This window comes from Heptranchias perlo, chromosome 1 (assembly GCF_035084215.1).
Source record: "Heptranchias perlo isolate sHepPer1 chromosome 1, sHepPer1.hap1, whole genome shotgun sequence".
NCBI lineage: Eukaryota > Metazoa > Chordata > Chondrichthyes > Hexanchiformes > Hexanchidae > Heptranchias > Heptranchias perlo.
Window position 1 is genome coordinate 150,244,573 of NC_090325.1, and position 24,949 is coordinate 150,269,521.

General features: G+C 42.7%; 1 protein-coding gene across 1 annotated transcript in view; it reads left to right on the forward strand.

Annotated features, from left to right (window-relative positions):
- Positions 1–24,949, forward strand: part of fstl5 (follistatin-like 5) — a 724,566-nt gene that overhangs the window by 620,761 nt on the left and 78,856 nt on the right. Inside the window, exons 11-12 of the mRNA XM_067992568.1 lie at positions 7,111–7,229; positions 16,707–16,856. Of these exons, the coding sequence (XP_067848669.1) occupies positions 7,111–7,229; positions 16,707–16,856 (269 nt within the window). The remainder of the gene's footprint in view (positions 1–7,110; positions 7,230–16,706; positions 16,857–24,949) is intronic.

Here is a 24,949-nt window from a genome sequence, read left to right on the forward strand (position 1 = left end):
GGTGGCCACCCTGTCACTTGGGACAAAGTTTGGCCTCCACCACCCTCCTCCTAACAATAAAATTCACCAACTTGCACACTTACCCCGGTGCCCAGACACATTTACCTACCTTGTGGACCCCCTCAGATGTACATCTTCCGGATGGGGGCCGCCGTAGCTGCAGTCATGACCTCCTCGGAGGACGAACAGCATCACCAGCCTCGCCGGCCAAGCCGTCCACCTCTGACACGTGGAGCTCCACAACACAGTGCTGTGACACATCCACCTGCGCAGCAGGACAGAGGGCAACGGCACAGAGAGATGCATCGCAGAGGTCACTACCCTCGCCGCAGGGTCCACAGGCCGAGGCTCAGCTTCCTGGACCTCTCCGAGCAGCAGTGCACTTGGAGGCTCAGAGTCACTCGACATGTAGTCGTGGACATCTGCAGCCTCCTTCATGCCGAGCTGCTCCTGGCTGGCCCGAGCACCATTTTCTTACCTGTCGCTGTCAAAGTCACCACTGCCCTCAACAACTTCTCCTCCGCATCCTTCCAGAGTGCCACCAGAGACATCGCCGACGTCGCTCAGTCATCTGCACAAAAGGGCCCTGCAAATACACCTACACCCACTCTGCAGTGACAGAATGGGTGTCATCAGTTGTGGGTCTTCATTGTGATCCTCAGGAAAGGGCATTATTGCACAAACCAGACAAGATTCGTAAAGACATGGCAGTAGTGGTGACAATATAATATGTAACGTGAGTTGGTCAGAAATTCAATATAAGTAAAAACCATGACAAACCCTCAAACACCCTTGTGCATCCCCTTCATGCTCACGACATGTTTACCTTACGCTTCCTACTGCACATATGTGATGCATGCCCTGTGGCTGCAGCACAGGTAGTGGCAGGTTGAGTGAGGCTGACCGTGAAAGAGATGCACGAGAGGGTGAGTATGAGATATAGCCATGAGATTGTATGAGGATTGGGTTGAGTGGTAGTGGTGGGATGAGTACTGGCGAGGTGAGTAAGTGCAGGTAAGATGAGGATGAGCTTTGAGTGGGTGTGAGGAGTGATGTGATAGAGTAGTGTTGGCAGTGCAGAAGGAGATGTGGGGTGGGGGCGGTGATGTGGCAGACGGAGTGTAGGGGAATGAGTAAGTGTACTCACTTCGGCTGACCTATTTAGGTCATTGAAGCGTCTCCTGCACTGTATGCAGGTGCGTGATATGTTGGTGGTGCAGGTGACCTCCTCTGCCACCTCGAGCCAGGCCTCCTTGGTGGCAGAGGCAGGCCACTTCCTCCCGCCCGCTGGGGGGAAGATCTCTGTCCTCCCCCTCCTCCTCACCCCATCCAATAATACCTGGAGTGAGGCATCATTAAACCTGGGAGCAGCCTTCCCTCTGGGCTGCTCCATGCTGTAATTTTTCCTATTTTCTGCAGCATCAGTCAGTGGGGGACTGCCCTTTTAAATAGGGCACCTCCAGCTGACAGCCTATGCTGCGCATGCGCAGTCCGCCCGCTGCGCAGATTTCCAGTGCGAAACCCAGAAGCACAGGTAAGTGGCTTCAATTAGCTTGCGATTGCATGCGGAGCACCCTGATTTCACTGGGCGCGTTACCCACGCGCCCAGTCGACCCCCCACTGCCCTCCTAATATCGGGCCCTATGAGTCCAATATTATTCTTTTCAACTGACAAAAGTAGAAAAGCTTGCTTTCCAATATCAGCAATCAGTGATGAAATTGTGGGGACATACAGGATTTAAATGTGCAGTGTGTGCAAATGTAATTTCTTGTTGGCATTGAAAAATTAGCAGCCAATCACAATACACATTCAGTTATGATCCTTCAGCACCCTCAGACACCTGAGGCAGTTAACCACCATAAATGACGTAAGGATTAATAATCCAGATGCAGAGTGTGCAATTGTTCGAAAAAATTTCCAGCTGACTAAAGGACAATTTATTGATGAGGCCCTGGAAGTGCCACTACACACCGTAATTTCATGGCAGAAGTACACTTCCGGCAGGAGGGGATTTGGCCCCAAGCATACAAGAAAGGCATAAAAGGTGCCAATACGTGACAGATGGAGTTGACACCGCTTTTGCCATTCAGAAGTCCCAGCAGGGCATCCAGAAGAAGGTGCATCAACAAGATAAGGTGTAAATATTATTGTAAAGCAGCAGCACAAGACATATCGGCATAGAAAGAAAATCAACAGTTGTAAAAGATATACACAAAAAACAAACTGTACTTTCGAGGGAAAATGTTGGCAGGGATTTAACAAGTAAGGTATTACATGTAAGGATAGCAGCATTATGCAAATTACATTATACATACCATGGTGCGAGAGTGAACGCTACTGATGTAAATTATGTGCTTCGTATGCCCTCTATACTCCTTTCCTCCTCCTTTCCACTGCAATATACCAACCAGTGGTGGCTATACCTAAGCTCTTGGGAGGCAACACTTCTGTAACACTCATTTCTTTCAGTACTGTGGGATACTTTGAAATATTCCCCTTTGTTAAGATCTGACTGACTTGGAGTAAAATATTCACTTTTCAGTGTGACTGTACAGCTGCACAATCCGGCAAGAGTACATCATCTAAAAAGGCCTTAACTAATTAAATTGGCCTTTTTGCTAACCTTTTTTGAAATTCTTTTTTGAGAGTATGAATGATTAGAGCCCATTACCCATTGGCACTTTCTCTCAACATACCAGCACAGTTTATTCATAGCTACCTTTTTTCTGAGAGTAGCAAATATAAGAATTGTGTGCCCTGGGTGAACTGGAATAGATTCAGCCGCGATGCCCTTTCATAATTCTCTAGTGGGAGTAATTTTATCTCTAGCATATCAACATTCCTTGTGAGGGTTATGCATAAAGAATGGACATTTAGATGAGATACAAATAAGCTTCTAATGCCCATGGACTTGTATCCTAGCCTGAGTTTCCACCTTCAGGAACGCAAGGGGTAAAACTGAGGATAAAATCAGGAAGATTTGAAAATTAAACCATCATTTCACCTTCCATTTGTAATTGAAATTTGTCTAATAGAGAGGCGATATTATTTGTATCAAACCAGGGCCGGAGAAAGTGTGTAAACAATTTGTATGACACAGCAATAAATAAGTAATTATTAAAATATTATCTGCTAGATTTGGGTGGGAGTCTTGGTGGACATGTAGGGGGTCATTTTCAATTTGAACACATATCGGACAGACAGAGGGCAGGGTCCCTGCTCCGCCCATTAGATGTAGTTAGCAGGAGGCCCAATCAATTTTCATGGTCGGGCCTCACTAACATTCAATTGGCAAGCTGCCAGGACTAATCACACTCCTTATAGGCAAATGTAAGGATTGCACAACACCAGGTTATAGTCCAACAGTGTTGGACTATAACCTGGTGTTGTGCAAGTCCTTACATTTGCCCACCCCAGTCCATCACCGGCATCTCCACATCATGGCTCCTTATAGGCAGCTTGCTTAGTGGGAGGGAGGGAAATCCATTGTGCAGTCGATTTTGATGGGCCTGCAACACCACCTTAAAGAGGAGGGGTGGAAGTGTTGGGTCTGAAAGGGAACAGAGATTTTTAGCAGCAGGAAAAATGTTGCAGCTCCTACAGCACCAAGGAGATCAAATATTGGAAGCCATTAAGGCTCAAAACACCCAAGCGACTGCAGTAAAAATGATTGCCAGACCTGCTTGCAGCTTTCTCTTACTGCAGCTAAAAATCCCCTGAAATACCAATGGTTTGTGGGTGGCTTCATGAACTAGAGATAGCAAGACAGATAAAGACAAAAATGGCATTGAGGTCTCAACTGTTTCATTTGATTCCGATTTGCATATGTTAACCTGTTTCCAGCAGGAGATCTGGCCATCGACATTGAGGTCCACTCAAAAATCAGAACGAGCAGACAGCCCCCAGTAAGTCAGTCAGTCAATTCTCCGAGCAATTTTGGTCGCACTTCTGCCCTGCTTTTAGGCATAAACGGAGCAAAAGAAAGATGAAAATCGACCCCCTAGTAATCAATATTAGGACATGATGTGATATCAGAATTGATTCAGTGGAACCTGTGTATGTCTGGAGTCCCTAAGACACTGCAGAAGTATTTTTTTGGATGCATAGAAGAGTATGAATTATTTGCAAACTGTAATTTAGATATAGCAAATGTTAATTTATTGCATATTACTTCTAAATGCATTCAAAGCCATTGATGTGTCCAGACCAGAGAATGTTGCAAATTACTTACAGTACACATCTACAACGAACTTTCAATCTTCCCATTATCATAGAAGTCTAATCTGTTGGAATTAATTCATGGAGAAATTAAAGAATAAGTTACCTGGCCTTTCATTTAGTTAGAGGATAAATATTTGGTTCTGTTGAGGGCTGTGGATGCTGAGTCATTGAGTATATTCAAGGCTGAGATCGATAGCTTTGATGGCTCCATCCTTGCTTGTTTTTCATCATTCTTGGCCTCACTATCACATCTGATCTCAAATAGAACTCCCACTTCTTGCCCATTGCTTGAGAAGCTGTGTTTTCTCTTTCTTGTCAAATACTTCCTTTCCTTCAACATCTCTTAACCCTCTCTAAAGTCTGTCCATCCAAGATTCAAATACAGCTGTAGTATTTGGAGAGGCTCTTTTATTAATAATCTTGTAATATTTTGGACTCCAGGGGAATCAAGGGAGATGGGGATCGGGCAGGAAAGGAGTTGAGGTCGATGGTCAGCCATGATCTTATTGAATGGCGGAGCAGGCTCGAGGGGCCGTATGGCCTACTCCTGCTCCTATTTCTTATGTTCTTATGTTGAATGCTCATCCTGCCAGAGTATGAAAATGATTAACATTACGGTGTTTTGCAAGTCATGAGACAGCATAATAATTAATGCTCTTAAAATTACTTGTATTATTGTCAGTACAATAAACTGTGAACTGTTACAGAATGAGAATAGCCAATGCTCCTCTACAGACATTTAACACAACGTCGCCATCTGGCCAGAGCATCATGTGGCACCTTTAAGCTAGTTTCATCAACTGCTATTTATTTAGCTGGATATGGTGGGCAAATAAACCTGTTGCCAGAGCCCAGAATATTAGTTTAACTCCAAACTTAAACACACAGCCAGTTTAGTCCATTTACTCTGAAGTATTTTTTAAATGAATGATCTATCTTTTCACTGCAGTAATTATAACTACAAATGTAATTAGTATTTCATTTCATTTGTCATTTAATTTATCAGCAAATTCCACCTATTTCATATTCTAATCTGAGGGAGATTACTGCAAGTAATTTCTGTGGGGGTGTGCCCAATGTCCAGTCATAACTTTGGCATTAAATCAGCAGAAACCCCATAGAAACGGTGTAGAGATCTTTACACCGTTTCTGCAGGGTTTCCGATGATCTTCTGCCAAAGTTACGTCGGAAGTTTGGGGAATTCTGTGGAAATTCTACCCCCTTGTTTTTTTTAATTTTTTGATGACACATTTTTCTTTACACCGCTCACAAATATAACCAGAAACTATTATCTTTGATGGCTCCATCCTTGCTTGTTTTTCATCATTCTTGGCCTCACTATCACATCTGATCTCAAATAGAACTCCCACTTCTTGCCCATTGCTTGAGAAGCTGTGTTTTCTCTTTCATGTCAAATACTTCCTTTCCTTCAACATCTCTTAACCCTCTCTAAAGTCTGTCCATCCAAGACTCAAATACAGCTGCTGTATTTGGAGAGGCTCTTTTATTAATAAAAAGCATGAGCAGGTGTTACTTTACTGTTAAAGGTAACTTACTGCAGTCAGCTGTAAACTGCTCATGGTATATTCAGCATCTATTCAGCATCTCCATCAACTAAGATTGACATTCCATATTTAATACATGGGAAGAACTTGGGGGTAGATCAGTGATCTATCACTCCATGGCACTGCACACACTGTGCCATTAAACTAACCATGATTCAGGTGCTTTAAGTTACATTTGCAACAACATTGTTGTAATTCAGATTTAATGTTGGCTAGCATAATTTTGGACCACTTTACAATATTCACAGATGATTCAACTTTCCTCAAAGAAATTGCAGGAAATGTGTTCGCATGTGGATAAAAGTTTTTGTGCTTTTGATCTTGTAATATTTTGAACAAAGTTCTTAGCAAGTTAGCAAAAGGGTAATGATAGATCTTCTTAAATTGTAACCATTCTCAAAGAGCCGTGATATTGAAAACAAAAACTATCATTTTTATCTGCTCTCTAGTGGCTTGAACTGTGGAATCTCAGCATCCTTTTTATTCTTTTTGAATTGTTTCCGCTGTTAGAAATGTATTGCAACTTCTTGTGAGAACTTCTTGCATGATTTCTTTTTGTATTTCTTATTAAAAGTTATCTTTGATATCTAATACTGTCATTTGTGGCATTTTGGCTTGTTCTTGAAATTAATATTTTTGCAGCTGTTTAATCATATTCTGGCTCTCTCTGTTTTCTTGATGCTGCAGTTGCAAACATACTGTGGCGAGAGGAAGGTACTGAAGCAAGTTCTTGTCTTGTTATGATTATGTACTTGTCATCTTTCTATTACTGGAGGATTTGTTAAAAATTTATTTATCATTAAAACTATTGTTATGAATGTTTTCTGCATCCAAACTTTTAAAGAAAATACTGTTAGTAAATAGTAAAATGCTCTTGGTACTTTTTTAGTAGCAAGTACATAACTGATGGTCATTAAAAGCAGAAGACCTGTAAAATTCTCAGGAGAATTTTTAATTTTTTTCAGCAGTTCTATATTTATTGTTCACCTAGGTCAGATTTAACCATTGTAAAGGCTATATATTGTACATGTTTCAAATGTAGTTTTCAATTAATCTTTAAACTAGTTTTATTTTTTTAAATGAAAGAAATGCACAGTAGGTCAGCCAGCCTCTGAAAGAGAATGTTCAGTTAATCTGGTAGGACCTTCATCAAAATGGTTCTGTTGGAGGTGCCATCTGAAATATTAACCAACCTTTCTCTTTCACATGCTGACTGACTTGCAATGCATTTGCAGCATTATTTGTTCTGATTTCAACTTCCTGCACTTGCCGTGTTTCCTTTTATCTCTTCAAACTTGCCTTCTTTGTTTTGTTTTTTGCTAGGATTGGGAGTAGGAAACATGTTCTATATATTTTATGAGGATGGAATCAAAGTGATTCAGCCAATAGAATGTGAGATTCAGAGACATATTAAACCTTCAGAGAAAATCCTAGGATATCAGGTGAGCACACTTGTGTAATTGCAGTCATTTTTGTTGATTTATTTGTATAGTACAAAAGGCAGTTGACAAAATGAGGGGATACCACCAGTTCTTGTAACTAATCATAACCCTGTTACAGATTACACCACAATATATGTTTGCTGTGTCTTCAAAAAATATCTACTGTGCCATGAAATGACTGTAATCGATATCTTCAAAATAACCACTTTCTAATGTTAGTCCCTTCTTGTTATAAGACTGTTTTTGCTAGGATGGTCCAGCAGCTGCAATGCTTTATTCTTTTCATAAATAGTCCTTTCAAAGTGATGTTTCCCGAAGCAAGAACTAAGTCACAATGTAAGTTTTAAAATTATATTCTATGGACTGGACTAATAAGATCGTTAAAATTCAGTTCCAAGACTGGACATTTTTAAAAATTCATTCTCAGGATGTGGCATCGTTGGCAGGACCAGCATTTATTGCCCATCTATAGTTGCCCTGAGAAGGTGGTTGTGGGCCATCTTCTTGAACCGCTGCCATTCTTGATATAACTGATTGGCATCCCAGGCCACTTCAAAGGGGGGTTAAAATTCAGTTGGTGTGGGACTGGAGTCACATATAGGCCAGACCGGGTAAGGACAGCAGGTTTCCTTCCCTAAAGGACACCAGTTAATCAGTTGGGTTTTTACGACAATCCGACAGATTCATGGGGCCCGATGTTAGCAGGGCTGTGGGTTCTCGGCGGGGGGGGCTATCGCGCCCGGTGAAATTAGTCAGCTCCCCGCGCGATTGTAGCATACAATCCACTAATTGGATTCACTTACCTGGTCCTCCGGGTTCCCCACTGCTGATCTGCGCGTCGGGCGGGCTGCGCATGCGCAGTAAGGTCTGTCAGCTGGAGGCGCTCTATTTAAAGGGGCAGTCCTCCACTGACAGATGCTGCAACAAACAGAAAAAAATCACAGCATGGAGCAGCCCAGGGGGAAGGCTGCTCCCAGTTTAATGATGCCTCACTCCAGGTATCAATACATGGGGTGAGGAGGAGGGGGAGGACAGAGATCTTCCTCCCGGCGGGCGGGAGGAAGCGACCTGCCTCTGCCACCAGGAAGGCCTGGCTCGAGGTGGCAGAGGAGGTCACCAGCACCACCAACATATTGCGCACCTGCATACAGTGCAGGAGGCGCTCCAATGACCTCAGTAGGTCAGCTGAAGTGAGTATACTTACTCTGCCCCCTACACTCCGTCTGCCACATCACCGCCCCCCAACCCACATCTCCTTCTGCACTGCCAACACTACTCTGTCACATCACCCCTCACACCCATTCAAACCTCATCCTCATCTTACCTGCACCTACTCACCTCGCCAGTACTCATCCCACCACTACCACTCAACCCAATCCTCATGCAATCTCATGGCTCTATCTCATACTCACCCTCTCGTGCATCTCTTTCACAGTCAGCCTCACTCAACCTGCCACTACCTGTGCTGCAGCCACAGGGCATGCATCACATATGTGCAGTAGGAAGCGTAAGGCAAATGTGTCGTGAGCATGAAGGGGATGCACAAGGGTGTTTGAGGGTTTGTCATGGTTGTTACTTATATTGAATTTCTGACCAACTCACATTACATATTATATTGGCACCACTACTGCCACGTCTTTGCGAATCTTGTCTGGTCTGTGCAATAATGCCCTTCCCTGAGGATCACAATGAAGACCCACAACTGATGCCACCCATTGTGTCACTGCAGAGTGGGTGTAGGTGTATTTCCAGGGCTCTTTTGTGCAGACGGCTGGGAGACATCGGCGATGTCCCCGGTTGCACCCTGGAAGGATGCAGAGGAGAGGTTGTTGAGGGCAGTGGTGACTTTGACAGCGACAGGCAAGAAGATGGTGCTCAGGCCAGCCGGGAGCAGCTTGGCATGAAGGAGGCTGCAGATGTCCACGACTACATGTCGAGTGACTCTGAGCCTCCGTGTGCACTGCTGCTCAGAGAGGTCCAGGAAGCTGAGCCTCGGTCTGTGGACCCTGTGGCGAGGGTAGTGCCCTCTGCGACGCATCTCTCTCTGCGGTAGCCCTCCCTCCTGCCGTGCAGGTGGATGTGTCACAGCACTGTGTTGTGGAGCTCCACGTGTCAGAGGTGGACGGCGTGGCCGGCGAGGCTGGTGATGCTGCTTGCCCTCCGAGGAGGTCATGACTGCAGCTACGGCGGCCCCCATCTGGAAGATGTACATTTGAGGGGGTCCGCAAAGTAGGTACATGTGTCTGGACACCGGGGTAAGTGTGCAAGTTGGTGAATTTGATTGTCAGGAGGAGGGTGGTGGAGGCCAAACTTTGTCCCAAGTGACAGAGTGGCCTCCTGCAATGAGTGAGGGTCTCCCCCCCCCCCACCCCCCCACCTGTCAAATGGACCTTTGCAGCTGCCACAGGCCGATGGCTGCAACACGTCCATTTGAACTTGGAGTGTTTCCCCCAGTGTGGGAAACAGTCCCAGGTTGCTGTAAAATCCCACCCCTCCTCACATAATCCCTTAATCAGGTCAGTTAATGACCTGAAATACCTAAATAAATACTTTCAAGTGGCATCCCGCCAGCTTTAATTGCCTGCGGGATTCCCACCAGCGGGGGCTGCACGCGCACGCCGACGGGTCAGCGGGGAACCCGGAAGTGCGCGGGTTCGGAGCGGGCTCAGGTCCCGCTCCGGGATTCTCCGATTTTCGGAGCCCCCCCGCCAGGAACGCACCCGATAGCGGGTGCTAAAATGACGCCCATTGCCACTTTTACTAATACCAACATTTTATTTCCAGATATTTTTTAAACTGAGTTCAAATTCTCAAACTGCCATGGTGGCATTTGAACTCACGCTCTCTGGATTATTAGTCCTGTAATATAATCACTGCAGTATCATACCCACTTCCAGAAATATTGTCATCTTGCACATCCTGCAAACTATTGACAAATTCTCGTTTCACTGTTTCAAACAGTTGCTTGACGATTATGTTGACTTGTACATCCTGGGTTGTCTATTGAGCATGTTTTTCTTGTTATCACAGATGTGTGCTTTGAGTATGAATTTTTCCAAGTCATAAGGGGCACCATATGGTTTGGCTTTTATAATCAAATCATCCTGCATGCTTCCAATCATCTGCTGTGATGTTTTTCCCATGCAAAAAACAATACAACGCTGATGATTTGATATTGGTAATTGCTAGTACTATAAACTGAATGTAGTGCTGTGATGCTGAATTTTTTAAGCTTTAAGCATGGAGTTTCAAAACAGTTAGGAGCCTGCTGTACCACACAGCTAGTAATGGTTTGATGCTGAACGTTTTAATCTTTAAGCATGGAGTTTAAAAACACTCAGGGCCTGGTGTGCCATCTTGACATTTCTATGAGAAAAAGAGTTGATTGTCTTGCTCGAATTTTTCAAGCATTTGAAATTTCACCAGCTGTCAGGGGCTGGTGAGCAGGGAAGCATGCACACATTTTGGAAGGGGTGCAGGCAAGGGCTACATGATTGATCCCAGAACTTAAGGGAATGGCATACGAGGAAAGATTGACTACCCTGGGTCTTTTCTCTCTTGAAAAAAGACTGAGAGAGGATATGATAGAGGTGTTTAAAATTATGAAAGATTTGGACAAATTGGGCTCGATTTTGCAGTGGTGGCAGGTTGGCAACGGGGTGGGGTATGAAGGTACGCGTGGCAAACCCAAAACTTACCATTTCCGACGCAATCACATGGTGATTGCTGATGATTAACTTCCTCTCCGGCTTTCGCGTCTGGCAGCTAGCCTGATTGACAGGCTGGCTGCCATCAGGAGCTACAACGTGAGGAGGGTGGGGGGAGAAAGAGAGAGAGCGAGACGTCATCCGGCGCTGGACTGGAAGACTAGGGTGGGGGGAGAGAGGAAAAGATCGGGGTGGGGGAGAAGGAAAGATCAGGGGGGAGGGGAAGATCGGGGGGGGAGAGGGGAAGATCCAGGGGGGGAGAGGGGAAGATCCAGGGGAAGAGAGGGGAAGATCGGGAGTACATCGGGGAAGATCAGGAGGACGTTGGGGGAAGATCGGGAGGGCACGAGGGAAGATCGGGGGGATCAGGGGGGTGAAGCGGGAGACATCGGACATCGGAGCAGGGTGCAAAGGTAGGTTCATTTAGTGTTTTCAATTCCGTCTATGGTTTTTTATTTAATTTATTTAGTTTCTTGTTCCCTGATCCGACCCTTTACGCCTGGTTTTACCAGGCGTGAATCAGAAGCAGTGGGCAAGCCACCCAGGTAAGTTAAAAATCGTTCTATGTACTTAATCTGTCACAGATAAAGCGCCTTAGGTGAGGTACATTTGGCTCTTTAACTGTCATCCCGCTGGCTTTAACACACCAACACACCCGCAATTGCCTCCTAAAATCACCCCCATTGGATCCAAGTAAGCTTTTCTGCCTTGTACAGAATTTAAGCACAAGGTATCATATTTACAAATTAAGGATAACAGAAGAAAATTGGAAAAGCAGGAGGAATCTTTTACAAAAAAGGCGGTAAGTATGTGGAACAGATTGCCGGTACGGGTGGTGGCACAACAAGCCTTAATGGATTTAAAGAAGGAACTAGACAGGTTCTTGTCAATAAATGTCCACAAAAAGCAGGACAAATCCAATCTGGCCAATTACCGCCCCATCAGTCTACTCTCAATCATCAGCAAAGTGATGGAAGGTGTCATCGACAGTGCTATCAAGCGGCACTGACTCACCAATAACCTGCTCACCGATGCTCAGTTTGGGTTCCGCCAGGACCACTCGGCTCCAGACCTCATTACAGCCTTGGTCCAAACATGGACAAAAGAGCTAAATTCCAGAGGTGAGGTGAGAGTGACTGCCCTTGACATCAAGGCAGCATTTGACCGAGTGTGGCACCAAGGAGCCCAAGTAAAATGGAAGTCAATGGGAATCAGGGGGAAAACCCTCCAGTGGCTGGAGTCATACCTAGCACAAAGGAAGATGGTAGTGGTTGTTGGAGGCCAATCATCTCAGCCCCAGGACATTGCTGCAGGAGTTCTTCAGGGCAGTGTCCTAGGCCCAACCATCTTCAGCTGCTTCATCAATGAACTTCCCTCCATCATAAGGTCAGAAATGGGGATGTCCGCTGATGATTGCGCAGTGTCCAGTTCCATTCGCAACCCCTTAAATAATGAAGCAGTCCGAGCCCGCATGCAGCAAGACCTGGACAACATCCAGTTTTGGGCTCATAAGTGGCAAGTAACATTTGCGCCAGACAAGTGCCAGGCAATGACCATCTCCAACAAGAGAGAGTCTAACCACCTCCCCTTGATATTCAACGGCATTACCATCGCCGAATCCCCCACCAGCGACACCCTGGGGGTCACCATTGACCAGAAACTTAACTGGACCAGCCATATAAATACTTTGGCTACAAGAGCAGGTCAGAGGCTGGGTATTCTGCGGCGAGTGACTCACCTCCTGACTTCCCAAAGCCTTTCTACCATCTACAAGGCACAAGTCAGGAGTGTGATGGAATACTCTCCACTTGCCTGGATGAGTGCAGCTCCAACAACACTCAAGAAGCTCGACACCATCCAGGACAAAGCAGCCTGCTTGATTGGCACCCCATCCACCACCCTAAACATTCATTCCCTTCACCACCGGCTGCAGTGTGTACCATCCACAGGATGCGGTGCAGCAACTTGCCAAGCTTTCTTCGACAGCACCTCCCAAACCCGCGACCTCTACCACCTAGAAGGACAAGAGCATCAGGCACATGGGAACAACACCACCTGCACGTTCCCCTCCAAGTCACACACCATCCCGACTTGGAAATATATTGCCGTTCCTTCATCGTCGCTGGGTCAAAATCCTGGAACTCCCTTCCTAACAGCACTGTGGGAGAACCTTCACCACACAGACTGCAGTGGTTCAAGAAGGCGGCTCACCACCACCTTCTCAAGGGCAATTAGGGATGGGCAATAAATGCTGGCTTTGCCCACGACGCCCACATCCCATGAATGAATAAAAAAAATGGTATTCAAGATTATTAGAAATGTACCGAGGAAATATTGTGGATAGGTGGGCTAGATGGACCAAAGATCCATCTAGCCCACCCAAACTGGAAGACTGGGGTGGGGTAAAGGGGAAGATTGGGGAGGGGTGAGGGGAATATTTGGAGGACCAAAATGTATGCATGTCTGCTCATGCATGTTTGGGTTTCCACTTTTCCAGATTCAGAATGATGCAAATAAGCAGTATAACCCTATTGCCAATTCACACCACTCTCAGAAATGTCCCTGATACTGCACCACTTGGAGAATTACTTCCTGCTGCTACATTTCTTATTCTCTTGATGTAACATGATTTTCATTGTGCATAGTTTATGGAATACATTTTCTAAGATTGATTTTTTTTAGATTAATATGCCACTGTGTGTCTCACATTTTCAAACTTTACTTGTGGTCATAACTTCACTAAGATTTATGGCACAATTTATATTTTACAATCTTATAAATGTTCTACAGTTTAAAAAGAAAAATCACTTGAAATGATTGAGGACACCTTTCCAAACTGCAGAATAAGAAATGGATTTGACAGTATCTCCCCCATATTATTAAGATGGCAACTGTGCAATTTTTCCCTGGTAGATAACTATTGACCGTGTAACTCGGATAACACATAGAACCTTTGCAAGAATCAGAAAACCTTTTGGATAATGCCTTTACTTAACTTTAAATATAAATTCAATTTTGATGCGTTGTCAGATTGTATCATGGTGCATTCTGTGATCTTTGTACATTTGATGTTTTGGAATTCATGCTTGCGCTTGTTCATTGTATCGTGTTTTCTCTTTAGTGACTTCATATTTAGTACGACAGTTATCTACTATTTGTTGGGTTCTTTAGGTCCAAGCTCTATCAGGAATAGAACTGCACAACTGATTCACGGGTGTTTAGCAATGAATTGAAAATGTTACTGGACTGATGGCATACAAAATTACTGACTTTAAAAAGAAAGAATAGGAATGATTGAAATCAAATATTGTTGTGTTGGGGTTATGAGACATACAAACCAGAAAAGTCTCAGGTTAAGTCACTGGCTTTGCTTATTTAGCCAGTGGCAATTGTATAATTTTCCAAGTGCACAGGTATAGACATCAGGGGGAGAATTTCGGCAGGGTTCTCCCAATCATTGTAATTTTGGCAGAAGATTAATGGAAACCCATATTAGCCATTTATGTCTTTATCTTGGAGTTTTCACTTCAACCCCCCCCCACCACCAACCATGGAAATTCCAGGCATAGAATACAATAGATTGGGCCCAGTTGTGATGCCCCCAACAGTCAAGCAGCCATTCAATACTTGCTGTGCAAGTTGGCTTAGGAAGAGTGTCTGCTTGGGCGTGGGCCGCCAGTAATCATGGAATTATACCCCACCATGAGCCACTACCCCCAGGAAAAGTGTGGTAATGGGATAAAAATGGGGAAAGGGCTTTTGAAAAATTTATAAAAGATTCAGGATATTACTACATTGTATACCTATAGATAATTGTACAGGGATGTGCATAGCATTCACATCAATAAGTATTGCAAAAGTGCATTCTTCATGCAGTTGTGTAAATGTCATTGTCTTATTGTGTTATTTTTGAGGTAGTAATGGATTTTGCCCTTGGCTGTGATGGAAAGGGTTTACAGATTTAATCTTAACAAAGCTCCACCAATCCACCTTTGAATATATAAAATAAGGCTCCAGATCCACCACCATGTGCTTTCAAAACATGTTGGTCTGATTTAATAAGGCTTCTTAAAGACATCTCAGCTGTTTCCTAAGGAAAATGTGTTAGTTTATTTTATTATTTTGATTATGCATACTTGGCGTTTAGATGTCCATCTCTTTAACCAACTTTGAGCTCTAAGGCTTTAGTATTGATATAGCACCGCAATGTATCAATTAAAAATATTTTTGGTAATGGTAACACCAATATTGAACATGAATATTAATAAACTGGTCTCAGTGTTAGATTATTCATTGGTAAAAAAATCAGAATATGGTGGAAATACACACTCTGGTGAACATTTGGTTGGGACCCTTCAATCAGAACTGATTTCATTTTTCTTTTTATCTCCACTATTAAATTATTCAACGTCCTCTCTGTTCTCCAGTGTTAATTATACGAAGAATAAGTAAACTCAAATCAATGCTCAGACTTTTTACACTATTTCTGCTGGTTTTATGATGCTAATGCATTAGCTGAGTGAGATAAAGAAAATTATACTAAGCTTTTCTAACTGGTTGACTAAACAAATGGTGGTACATTAGTCAATATATTTTCCTTATGTTGTTTAACTTTTTTGTGGTGTGCTTTCATTTCAAGCCACCATTTGCATTTAGCACTTAAAGTAGTAATGCTTCTTCTGCCTGAGAACATTGAAAATATTAATGGATCAATAACCCTGCCATGTAATTTCTTTCTACTGTGCATAAATATTGCACTTGTATCCTAGCAGGGTAATTTCAAACAACAACAATGTGGCTGAAAAAGAAATTCCTGCGTTTAGGATCAATTTTCAGCAGAATATAAAAATAAAAATGCAGGACACTAACTACATAGAATTACATAGAATTTACAGCACAGAAACAGGCCATTTGGCCCAACTGGTCTATGCCGGTGTTTAAGCTCCACACAAGCCTCCTCCCTCTCTTTTTCATCTAACTCAACCAAAAATGTAAACATACATTAAATAAGAGTAAAGATTTAAAGATCTAATTTTCAACTTAGTACATCAAATTCAAAATATAATTATATAAAAGTTAAGAAAATGTTTCAATTTAATCTACCCAGTTTTAAAATAAAACACCCAGAAAACCTTGACTGATAGCAAAGATCAGAATTTTTAGTCAATCCTTCGCCAGTAGATTATTAAAAGTCTTTGGTAATACAGATAGTTTTACATTTAAAAATATATATTGCTCCATTAATTATTAGAAAGAAAGAAAGAACTTGCACTTATATAGCGCCTTTCACAACCTCAGGACGTCTCAAAGCTCTTTACAGTTAATGAAGTACTTTTGAAGTGTAATCACTATTGTAATGTAGGCAACACAGCAGCGAATTTGCACACAGCAATATCCCACAAACAGCAATGAGATAATGACTAGATAATCTGTTTTAGTGTTGTTGTTTATGACTAAACTTAACAGAATTATGACCCAGCTTTGACCCCTCCCCCCGTAGGTTGTTAACAATTTAAATTAGAATACAAACGGTTTGTTAGTTTAACACGCATTAAATATGATATAAATTTTACAGTCATAAAATCTGCCCTCTTGGAAGAGCATAAAAATGTACCTGCTACCGTTTCTCTGCTGTCCAAGCACTTTCTAAACCTTATTATTTATTGTGTTTACCTTGATTTTCATGCAATCACATAGAAACTGAACCTAATTTCACCTCACAGCAGCATCATTTGGTTACTGATGATTTTTTCCCCGCATTGTTGCTTAGGATGAAGTCTGCCCCAAAGCTGAGGGTGAAGCAGTCCAGCGGTGCATTTGGGCAACTGCCGTGAACATCAAAGACAAGTACATCTATGTGACACAGCCAAACCTGAACAGAGTGCTGATTGTTGATATTCAGTCCCAGAAAGCAGTGCAGGTCTTTATTACTTCTTTTACATTGTTCGGTTAGTTAAGCTAAGCCATGGTGAATAAAAGTTGTTTTTGGCCTTTAAAACGTAAACATGGTTTACTTTACAGTACACATGTTTGCATAAAAATTAGTTGGATTAATTAATTATTTTTTCCCACCTGATTGGAAATTAATTATATTGATTTTGATAATCTTTAATTTAAAGGCTTTATAAAATGTAAGGTCGACGAACAACTTGGAATGTCACGTAAAGATGTCTTTTGAGTTTACCAAATAAGGTGTATGAATTTGCTTTTTCATATAAAATATTTGCAGAAACATACTGTAAATTTATAATGCTTAGTTTTGCATAATAATTATATTAATTAGTTTGCGTAGACACAATATTCTGTTGACAACTGCATTGCTTAAAAAATGCAAAAGGTATTATAATGAACTTTAACTTTCTTTTTATTTTTTTATTCCCTTTGAGGTATATTTAGTTTAAATACTGAGTGCTAATGATATCAGGGGGTTGAAATTCCCTTGTGCTTACTTTTAATGCATTTGGGTCAAATTCCTGTGTTTGCTAGTCTAACAAAGTTGTACAACCCATTTATTTTAAGTAGGTTAATAACATCATTAAAATAGCACTGTCACTTTTCAGGATTTCTGAATATGCCGCTTTGGGAGGATCTTGGTGTAATTTATGTTAAAAATTCTACTATTCAGTTAGATGTACCTCCCAAGAGGTTAAATTCACAGAACAGCAGAACTAGGAAATGTAGATTTGGATCCAGAGTGCTTGAGACAATGGGATTTAGTTTAGATATCCCATTGAGCTTCCAGACCCTTTGTCATTACCGTGACACATTCATTTGAACCCAGCATGAGTGTCTGCTGAGAATATACTTTTGGGAAGGAGGTAGCCAGTTTGTATGGCAGGCCTTCTGGCGAATCGCTAAGCAGGGAAGATTTTGGGGGGTCAGCCCATCCACTTCCTGTGATCAGAAGAGACAAAAAGGGGAGAAAAATCCATGTACGGGGTAAGTGAGTCCAGTTATAGAAAAGGAGCTTGGCCTAGCAATGGTGAACCCACTCATCTTAAATTCAGGACCGGTCAGAACCAGAAGGCTGTCCAGGAAAAGTTAAGTTAGCCCACCATGAAACATTTTTTAAAATTCATTTTCAGGATGTGGACGTTGCTGGCAATGCCAACAATAATTGCTCATCCCTAGTTGCCCTTGAGAAGGTGGTGGGCCTTCTTCTTGAACAGCTGCAGTCCTTGTGGTGAAGCTGCTGCCACAATACTGTTAGGTAGGGAGTTTGACCCAGCAACGATGAAGGAACGGCGATGATATGTCCAAGTCAGAATGGTGTGTGACATCTAACCTAGTTCTATGTTATGTAACTTTTACACATGTCCCCTGCTTCTCTCTAACCTATCTAAGCCAAATAGCTATCTACACGGACACAGCCAACTCGCATCATTATTTTAAATACCTCAATCAAATCTCCTCGAAGTCTACGTGAAAACACCCACCTCTCTAAACCTATTGTGATAACTAAGGACTTTTAAATTAGAGATAATTCTAGTGGCTCTCTTTGAACCTTTTCCAGGGCCTCTATTATTCACCATGTGACGGGACCAAAACTGGACACAGTACTCTAAATGAGGCCTAACCAAGACGTTGTACAAGGACACTATAGTGCTTTTTGTTTTCTATTGGATCGTCTTTGCAGCATATTCCAATATTCTAGCCTTTAACTATAGCCTCGCATCACTGGTTGTGAACTTTTAGAGACACATGCACTGTGATACCAAGGTCTCTTTCCTGCACAGTAGACTTTAGTTTGGAGTCCTGCATGGTATGCACATGCTTTGCATTAGCCCTACCCACATTATCTATATTAAATGTCATCTGCCAGGAGTGTATCCACTCCTCCATTGCATCTAGATCTGACTGCAGTCTTATTTTTTCTGTTCCGAGGTTCTAATACCAACACAAATCTTTGTGTCATCTGCAAACTAGCTAACAATTCCCGCAATGCCTTCATCCAGATCATTAATATCAATATTGAAGAGCAAAGATCCTAACACCAAACCCTGCGGGATTCCACTCATAACCAGTCTCCACACAGAACCACTACCAGGGGTGATGAGGAGAATTTTTATCACAATGCAAATGTTGTAATCTGGAATGCACTGCCTCTAAGGGTGGCCAAATGTAAGGAATCTTACAACACCAGGTTATAGTCCAACAGTTTTATTTGAAAATCACAAGCTTTCGGAGGCTTTCTCCTTCGTCAGGTGAAGTGCGGGATTCCTTGAACGTTACCGCATTTATATTCAGAGAACAATACCTGGTGATTACAGATAATCTTTCCAACTGCCCGTTAAACTAAACCCCCTGCCACTTTAAACTAAAGTGGCAGGGGGTTGGGAACCTGAGCAGGGAGAGAGAGGAAAGCGTAACAGGAAGGGACAGAAGGTATGGAGTAATAGGTAAAGTGTTAAAAAAGGAAAAAGCAGGAACTAAGCGTCACAAAACAGATTTGAAAGTTCTTTATCTGAATGCACGTAGCATTCGTAATAAAATGGACGAGTTAACGGCACAAATAACTACGTATGGGTATGATCTTGTGGCCATTACAGAAACATGGCTGCAGGGTGACAACGACTGGGAATTAAATATGCCAGGGTATTTAACAATCAGGAAGGACAGGCAGGAAGGAAGGGGAGGTGGGGTGGCTATGTTAATAAAGGAAGGAATCACTGTAATACAGAGAAATGATATTGGGACAAAGCATCAAGATAATGAAACAGTTTGGGTGGAGATAAGGAATAATAAGGGAAAAAAAACATTAGTGGGCGTAGTATATAGGCCTCCTAATAGTTGCAACTCTGCTGGAAGAAGTATTAATCAGGAGATAGTCGGGGCATGTAATAAGGGAACAGCCATAATTATGGGGGATTTTAATTATCATATTAACTGGACAAATCAAATTGGGCAGAGCAGCCTTGAGGACGAGTTCATTGAGTGCATCAGGGATGGATTTCTTGAGCAGTATGTAACTGATCCTACAAGGGGGCAGGCAACCTTGGACCTGGTCCTGTGTAATGAGTCAGGATTAATTAATAATGTCCTAGTTAAGGATCCCCTTGGAACGAGCGACCACAACATGGTTGAATTCCATATCCAATTAGAGGGTGAGAAGGTTGATTCTCAAACAAGCGTACTGAGCTTGAATAAAGGAGACTATGATGGTATGAGAGCGGAATTGATTAAAGTGGACTGGGAAAATAGATTAAAGGGTAAGACGGTACATGAGCAGTGGTGTTCATTTAGGGAGTTATTTTACAACTTTCAAAATAAATATATTCCACTGAGGAAAAAAGGGTGTAAAAGAAATGACAGCCATCCGTGGCTAAGTAAAGAAATCAAGGATAGTATCCGACTAAAAACAAGGACATATAAGGTAGCCAAACTTAGTGGGAGGATAGAAGATTGGGAATTCTTCAAAAGACAGCAAAAAGTAACTAAAGGATTGATTAAGAAAGGGAAGTTAGATTATGAAAAGAAATTAGCAAAAAATATAAAAACAGATAGCAAGAGTTTCTATAGTTATATAAAAAGAAAAAGGGTGGCTAAGGCAAACATAGGTCCCTTAGAGGATGAGACCGGGAAATTAATGGTGGGAAACATGGAGATGGCAAAAATGCTGAACAAATATTTTGTTTCAGTCTTTACAGTAGAGGACACTAAGAATATCCCAACACTGGACAAACAGGGGACTCTCGGGGGGGAGGAGCTAAATACGATTAAAATCACTCAGGAGATGGTACTCAGTAAAATAATGGGACTCAAAGCGGATAAATCCCCTGGACCTGATGGCTTCCATCCTAGGGTCTTGAGGGAAGTGGCAGTAGGGATTGTGGATGCTTTGGTGATAGTTTTCCAAAATTCCCTGGACTCAGGAGAGGTCCCGGCAGATTGGAAAACTGCTAATGTAACACCGTTATTTAAAAAGGGTAGTAGGCAGAAGGCTGGAAATTATAGGCCAGTTAGCTTAACATCTGTGGTGGGTAAAATTTTGGAGTCTATTATTAAGGAGACAGTAACGGAACATTTAGATAAGCATAATTTAATAGGACAAAGTCAGCATGGCTTTATGAAGGGGAAGTCATGTCTGACAAATTTGCTTGAGTTCTTCGAGGATATAACGTATAGGGTGGATAAAGGGGAACCAGTGGACATAGTGTATTTAGACTTCCAGAAGGCATTCGACAAGGTGCCACATAAAAGATTATTACTTAAGATAAAAAATCACGGGATTGGGGGTAATATTCTGGCATGGGTGGAGGATTGGTTATCGAACAGGAAGCAGAGAGTTGGGATAAATGGTTCATTTTCGGACTGGCAACCAGTAACCAGTGGTGTTCCACAGGGGTCGGTGCTGGGTCCCCAACTCTTTACAATCTATATTAACGATTTGGAGGAGGGGACCGAGTGCAACATATCAAAATTTGCAGATGATACAAAGATGGGAGGGAAAGTAGAGAGTGAGGAGGACATAAAAAACCTGCAAGGGGATATAGACAGGCTGGGTGAGTGGGCGGAGATTTGGCAGATGCAATATAATATTGGAAAATGTGAGGTTATGCACTTTGGCAGGAAAAATCAGAGAGCAAGTTATTTTCTTAATGGCGAGAGACTGGAAAGTACTGCAGTACAAAGGGATCTGGGGGTCCTAGTGCAAGAAAATCAAAAAGTTGGTATGCAGGTGCAGCAGGTGATCAAGAAAGCCAACGGAATGTTGGCTTTTATTGCTAGGGGGATAGAATATAAAAACAAGGAGGTATTGCTGCAGTTATATAAGGTATTGGTAAGACCGCACCTGGAATACTGCATACAGTTTTGGTCTCCATACTTAAGAAAAGACATACTTGCTCTCGAGGCAGTACAAAGAAGGTTCACTCGGTTAATCCCGGGGATGAGGGGGCGGACATATGAGGAGAGGTTGAGTAGATTGGGACTCTACTCATTGGAGTTCAGAAGAATGAGAGGCGATCTTATTGAAACATATAAGATTGTGAAGGGGCTTGATCGGGTGGATGCAGTAAGGATGTTCCCAAAGATGGGTGAAACTAGAACTAGGGGGCATAATCTTAGAATAAGGGGCTGCTCTTTCAAAACTGAGATGAGGAGAAACTTCTTCACTCAGAGGGTGGTAGGTCTGTGGAATTTGCTGCCCCAGGAAGCTGTGGAAGCTACATCATTAGATAAATTTAAAACAGAAATAGACAGTTTCCTAGAAGTAAAGGGAATTAGGGGTTATGGGGAGCGGGCAGGAAATTGGACATGAAGCTGAGTTCGGATCGGTCAATGCCCTGTGGGTGGCGGAGAGGGCCCAGGGGCTATGTGGCCGGGTCCTGCTCTGACTTCTTGTGTTCTTTAGATTTGTGGTTGGGATCAGATCAGCCATGATCTTATTGAATGGCGGAGCAGGCTCGAGGGGCCGATTGGCCTACTCCTGCTCCAATTTCTTATGTTCTTATGTTCTTATGCCCGTTGTCAAGGCAATCAAAGTGTTCAGACAGAGAGACTTTACATACAGGACCACCGAATATACAAACGGCCAGAACAAAAGACAGAGAGAGAAACATCCGAAAGGAAGAGAAAGAGAGAGAATGACCCGTTGTATTAAAAACAGATAACTTTTTTTCGCTGGTGGGGTTATCTGTTTTTAATACAATGGGTCATTCTCTCTCTTTCTCTTCCTTTCGGATGTTTCTCTCTCTCTCTCTCTGTCTTTTGTTCTGGCCGATTGTATATTCGGTGGTCCTGTATGTGAAGTCTCTCTGTCTGAACACTTTGATTGCCTTGACAACGGGCAGTTGGAAAGATTATCTGTAATCACCAGGCATTGTTCTCTGACTATAAATGCGGTAACGTTCAAGGAATCCCACACTTCACCTGACGAAGGAGAAAGCCTCCGAAAGCTTGTGATTTTCAAATAAAACTGTTGGACTATAACCTGGTGTAGTAAGATTCCTTACATTTGTCAAACCCAGTCCATCACCGGCATCTCCACATCATGTAAGGGTGGTGGAAGCAGATTCAATAGTAACTTTCAAAAGGGAATCGGATAAATACTTGAAAAGGAAAACTTTGCATGGAAAGAGCAAGGGAATGGGACTAATTAGATACCTCTTTCAAAGAGCCGGCACAGCCACAATGGGCTGAATGGCCTCCTTCTGTGCTGGATGGTTCTATGATTCTATGATTGTTACCAACCCTCTACCTATGAGAATGCAGCCAATTCTTTATCCATCCCATGATCTGCCTTCATTTCCAACAGGACCCTACCTTATAGTTAACTTATTGTGTGGCACTTTGTCAAACTGGGTTACCTTCATCCACCCACCTAGTAACCTTCTCAGAAAATTCAACCAGAAGCCATGTTGAGAGTCACTAATAACCTTCTGTCCAGGTGGTCATACAAAGTGAGGTAGAGTTTCCGCTTTAGGCGTAATCGGCAATTGGGCACAAATTGTGCCTGAAAATTACACCGGCTGGATCACATTTCAAGTTTCCGCAAAAATGCATTTGCATAATCACAAACATAAAATCTTCCTTGATCCAGCGCAATCCGGCAGCTTAACATAGCGTAATCATTTATCTTTTTCTCTTCGCAATAAAAATATTCACTGATGTATTTAAGCTGTTTTTAAGAGTGGTAACCTAGTGCAGTCTTATTAATACAGCTGAAAATGGTTTATCTCAAGAAATTAGCATTTTTAATAAGAATGAATTGTCCTCCACCTGTAAATAACCTGATTTTAAATCACTGAAAATGACTCATAAAACTATGCTGAACCATTTACTGCTTTCATTGGTGTACACCAGTCAGTTTCTTTGTACATATTTCTTAATATGTAAAAACATTTAAAATGTGCCTACTAGTGTCTGTGCGCCTAAGAAAACTAGTTTAATTTGAAGACCCTCCTTGAGCGGCTACAGGCGGGCACAATCGGCAGAAACTCGCCATCCTCATTATTTCGTTCAGGGGGCGTGGCCAGTTTTGTGGGCGAGGCCGGCTTCACCGCAATGATTTTTGAACCAGCGCAAAAGATTGCGGAAACTCGAATTACGCTGGACGTATACATAGAAATCACTTGATCTGTTGCGCTGATTTGACCGGATTGCACTGATAAGCACAATCTGGCGGAAATTCTACCCCAGTATCTCTAATGATCCCTTCTAGTAAATTGCCTCTGACCAAAGTCAAGCTAATGCGGCCATAATTTCCCAGTTCTGACTCACTGCTCTTTCTGAATATTGGTACAATATTAGCCTCCCACCAGTCCATTAGATGAATCCCTCACCCTAATTAGCTGTTTAACAAAAATATAAGCAAGTCATTTAGCACAGCTCCTATCTCTTGGACCACCATTGGGTGAATGCCATCATGACCTGCAGCCCTGTTTAATTTGAGGTCCCTTATTTTTTCCAGGAAACATCCATTTTGACATTTACAACTTTAGTGCCAACTGTACATTGCATTAATGGCAACTGAACATAGTCTAATGGAGTCAAGACTGATGCAAAGTAGCCATTTAAAACCTCTGCCATATGCTGTGTGTTCATCTGAATCTGCCCTGAGGAGTCCTTTAATGGCCCTCTACAGTCCTTTATCGTCCTCTGGCTCCTAACAGTTGTCCATTATTTCCTTCTCTATTTTCACCACTCTGATAGCAGCTTCTGTTATCAAATGGCATCCTCTGTGACTGTGACCATGATGTACTATCCCTCTTATTTTAACCTCTCTGCAGCCTTTGACATGGTCGGCCATACCTTCCTACTCTAATACCTCTCCTTCATTGTCCAGCTTTGTAGGACTGTCCTCGCTTACCTATGCAATCATAGCCACAGCATCTCCAGCAATGGCTTCTCTTCCTGCTCCCACACCATTACCTCTGAAGTCCCCAAGGATTTATCCTTGACCCCCTCCTATTCCTCATCTATATGTTGCCCCTTGATGACATCATCCAAAGACGTGGCATCAGGTTCCACATGTACCCCGACGACAACCAGCTCTATCTCTCCATCACCTTC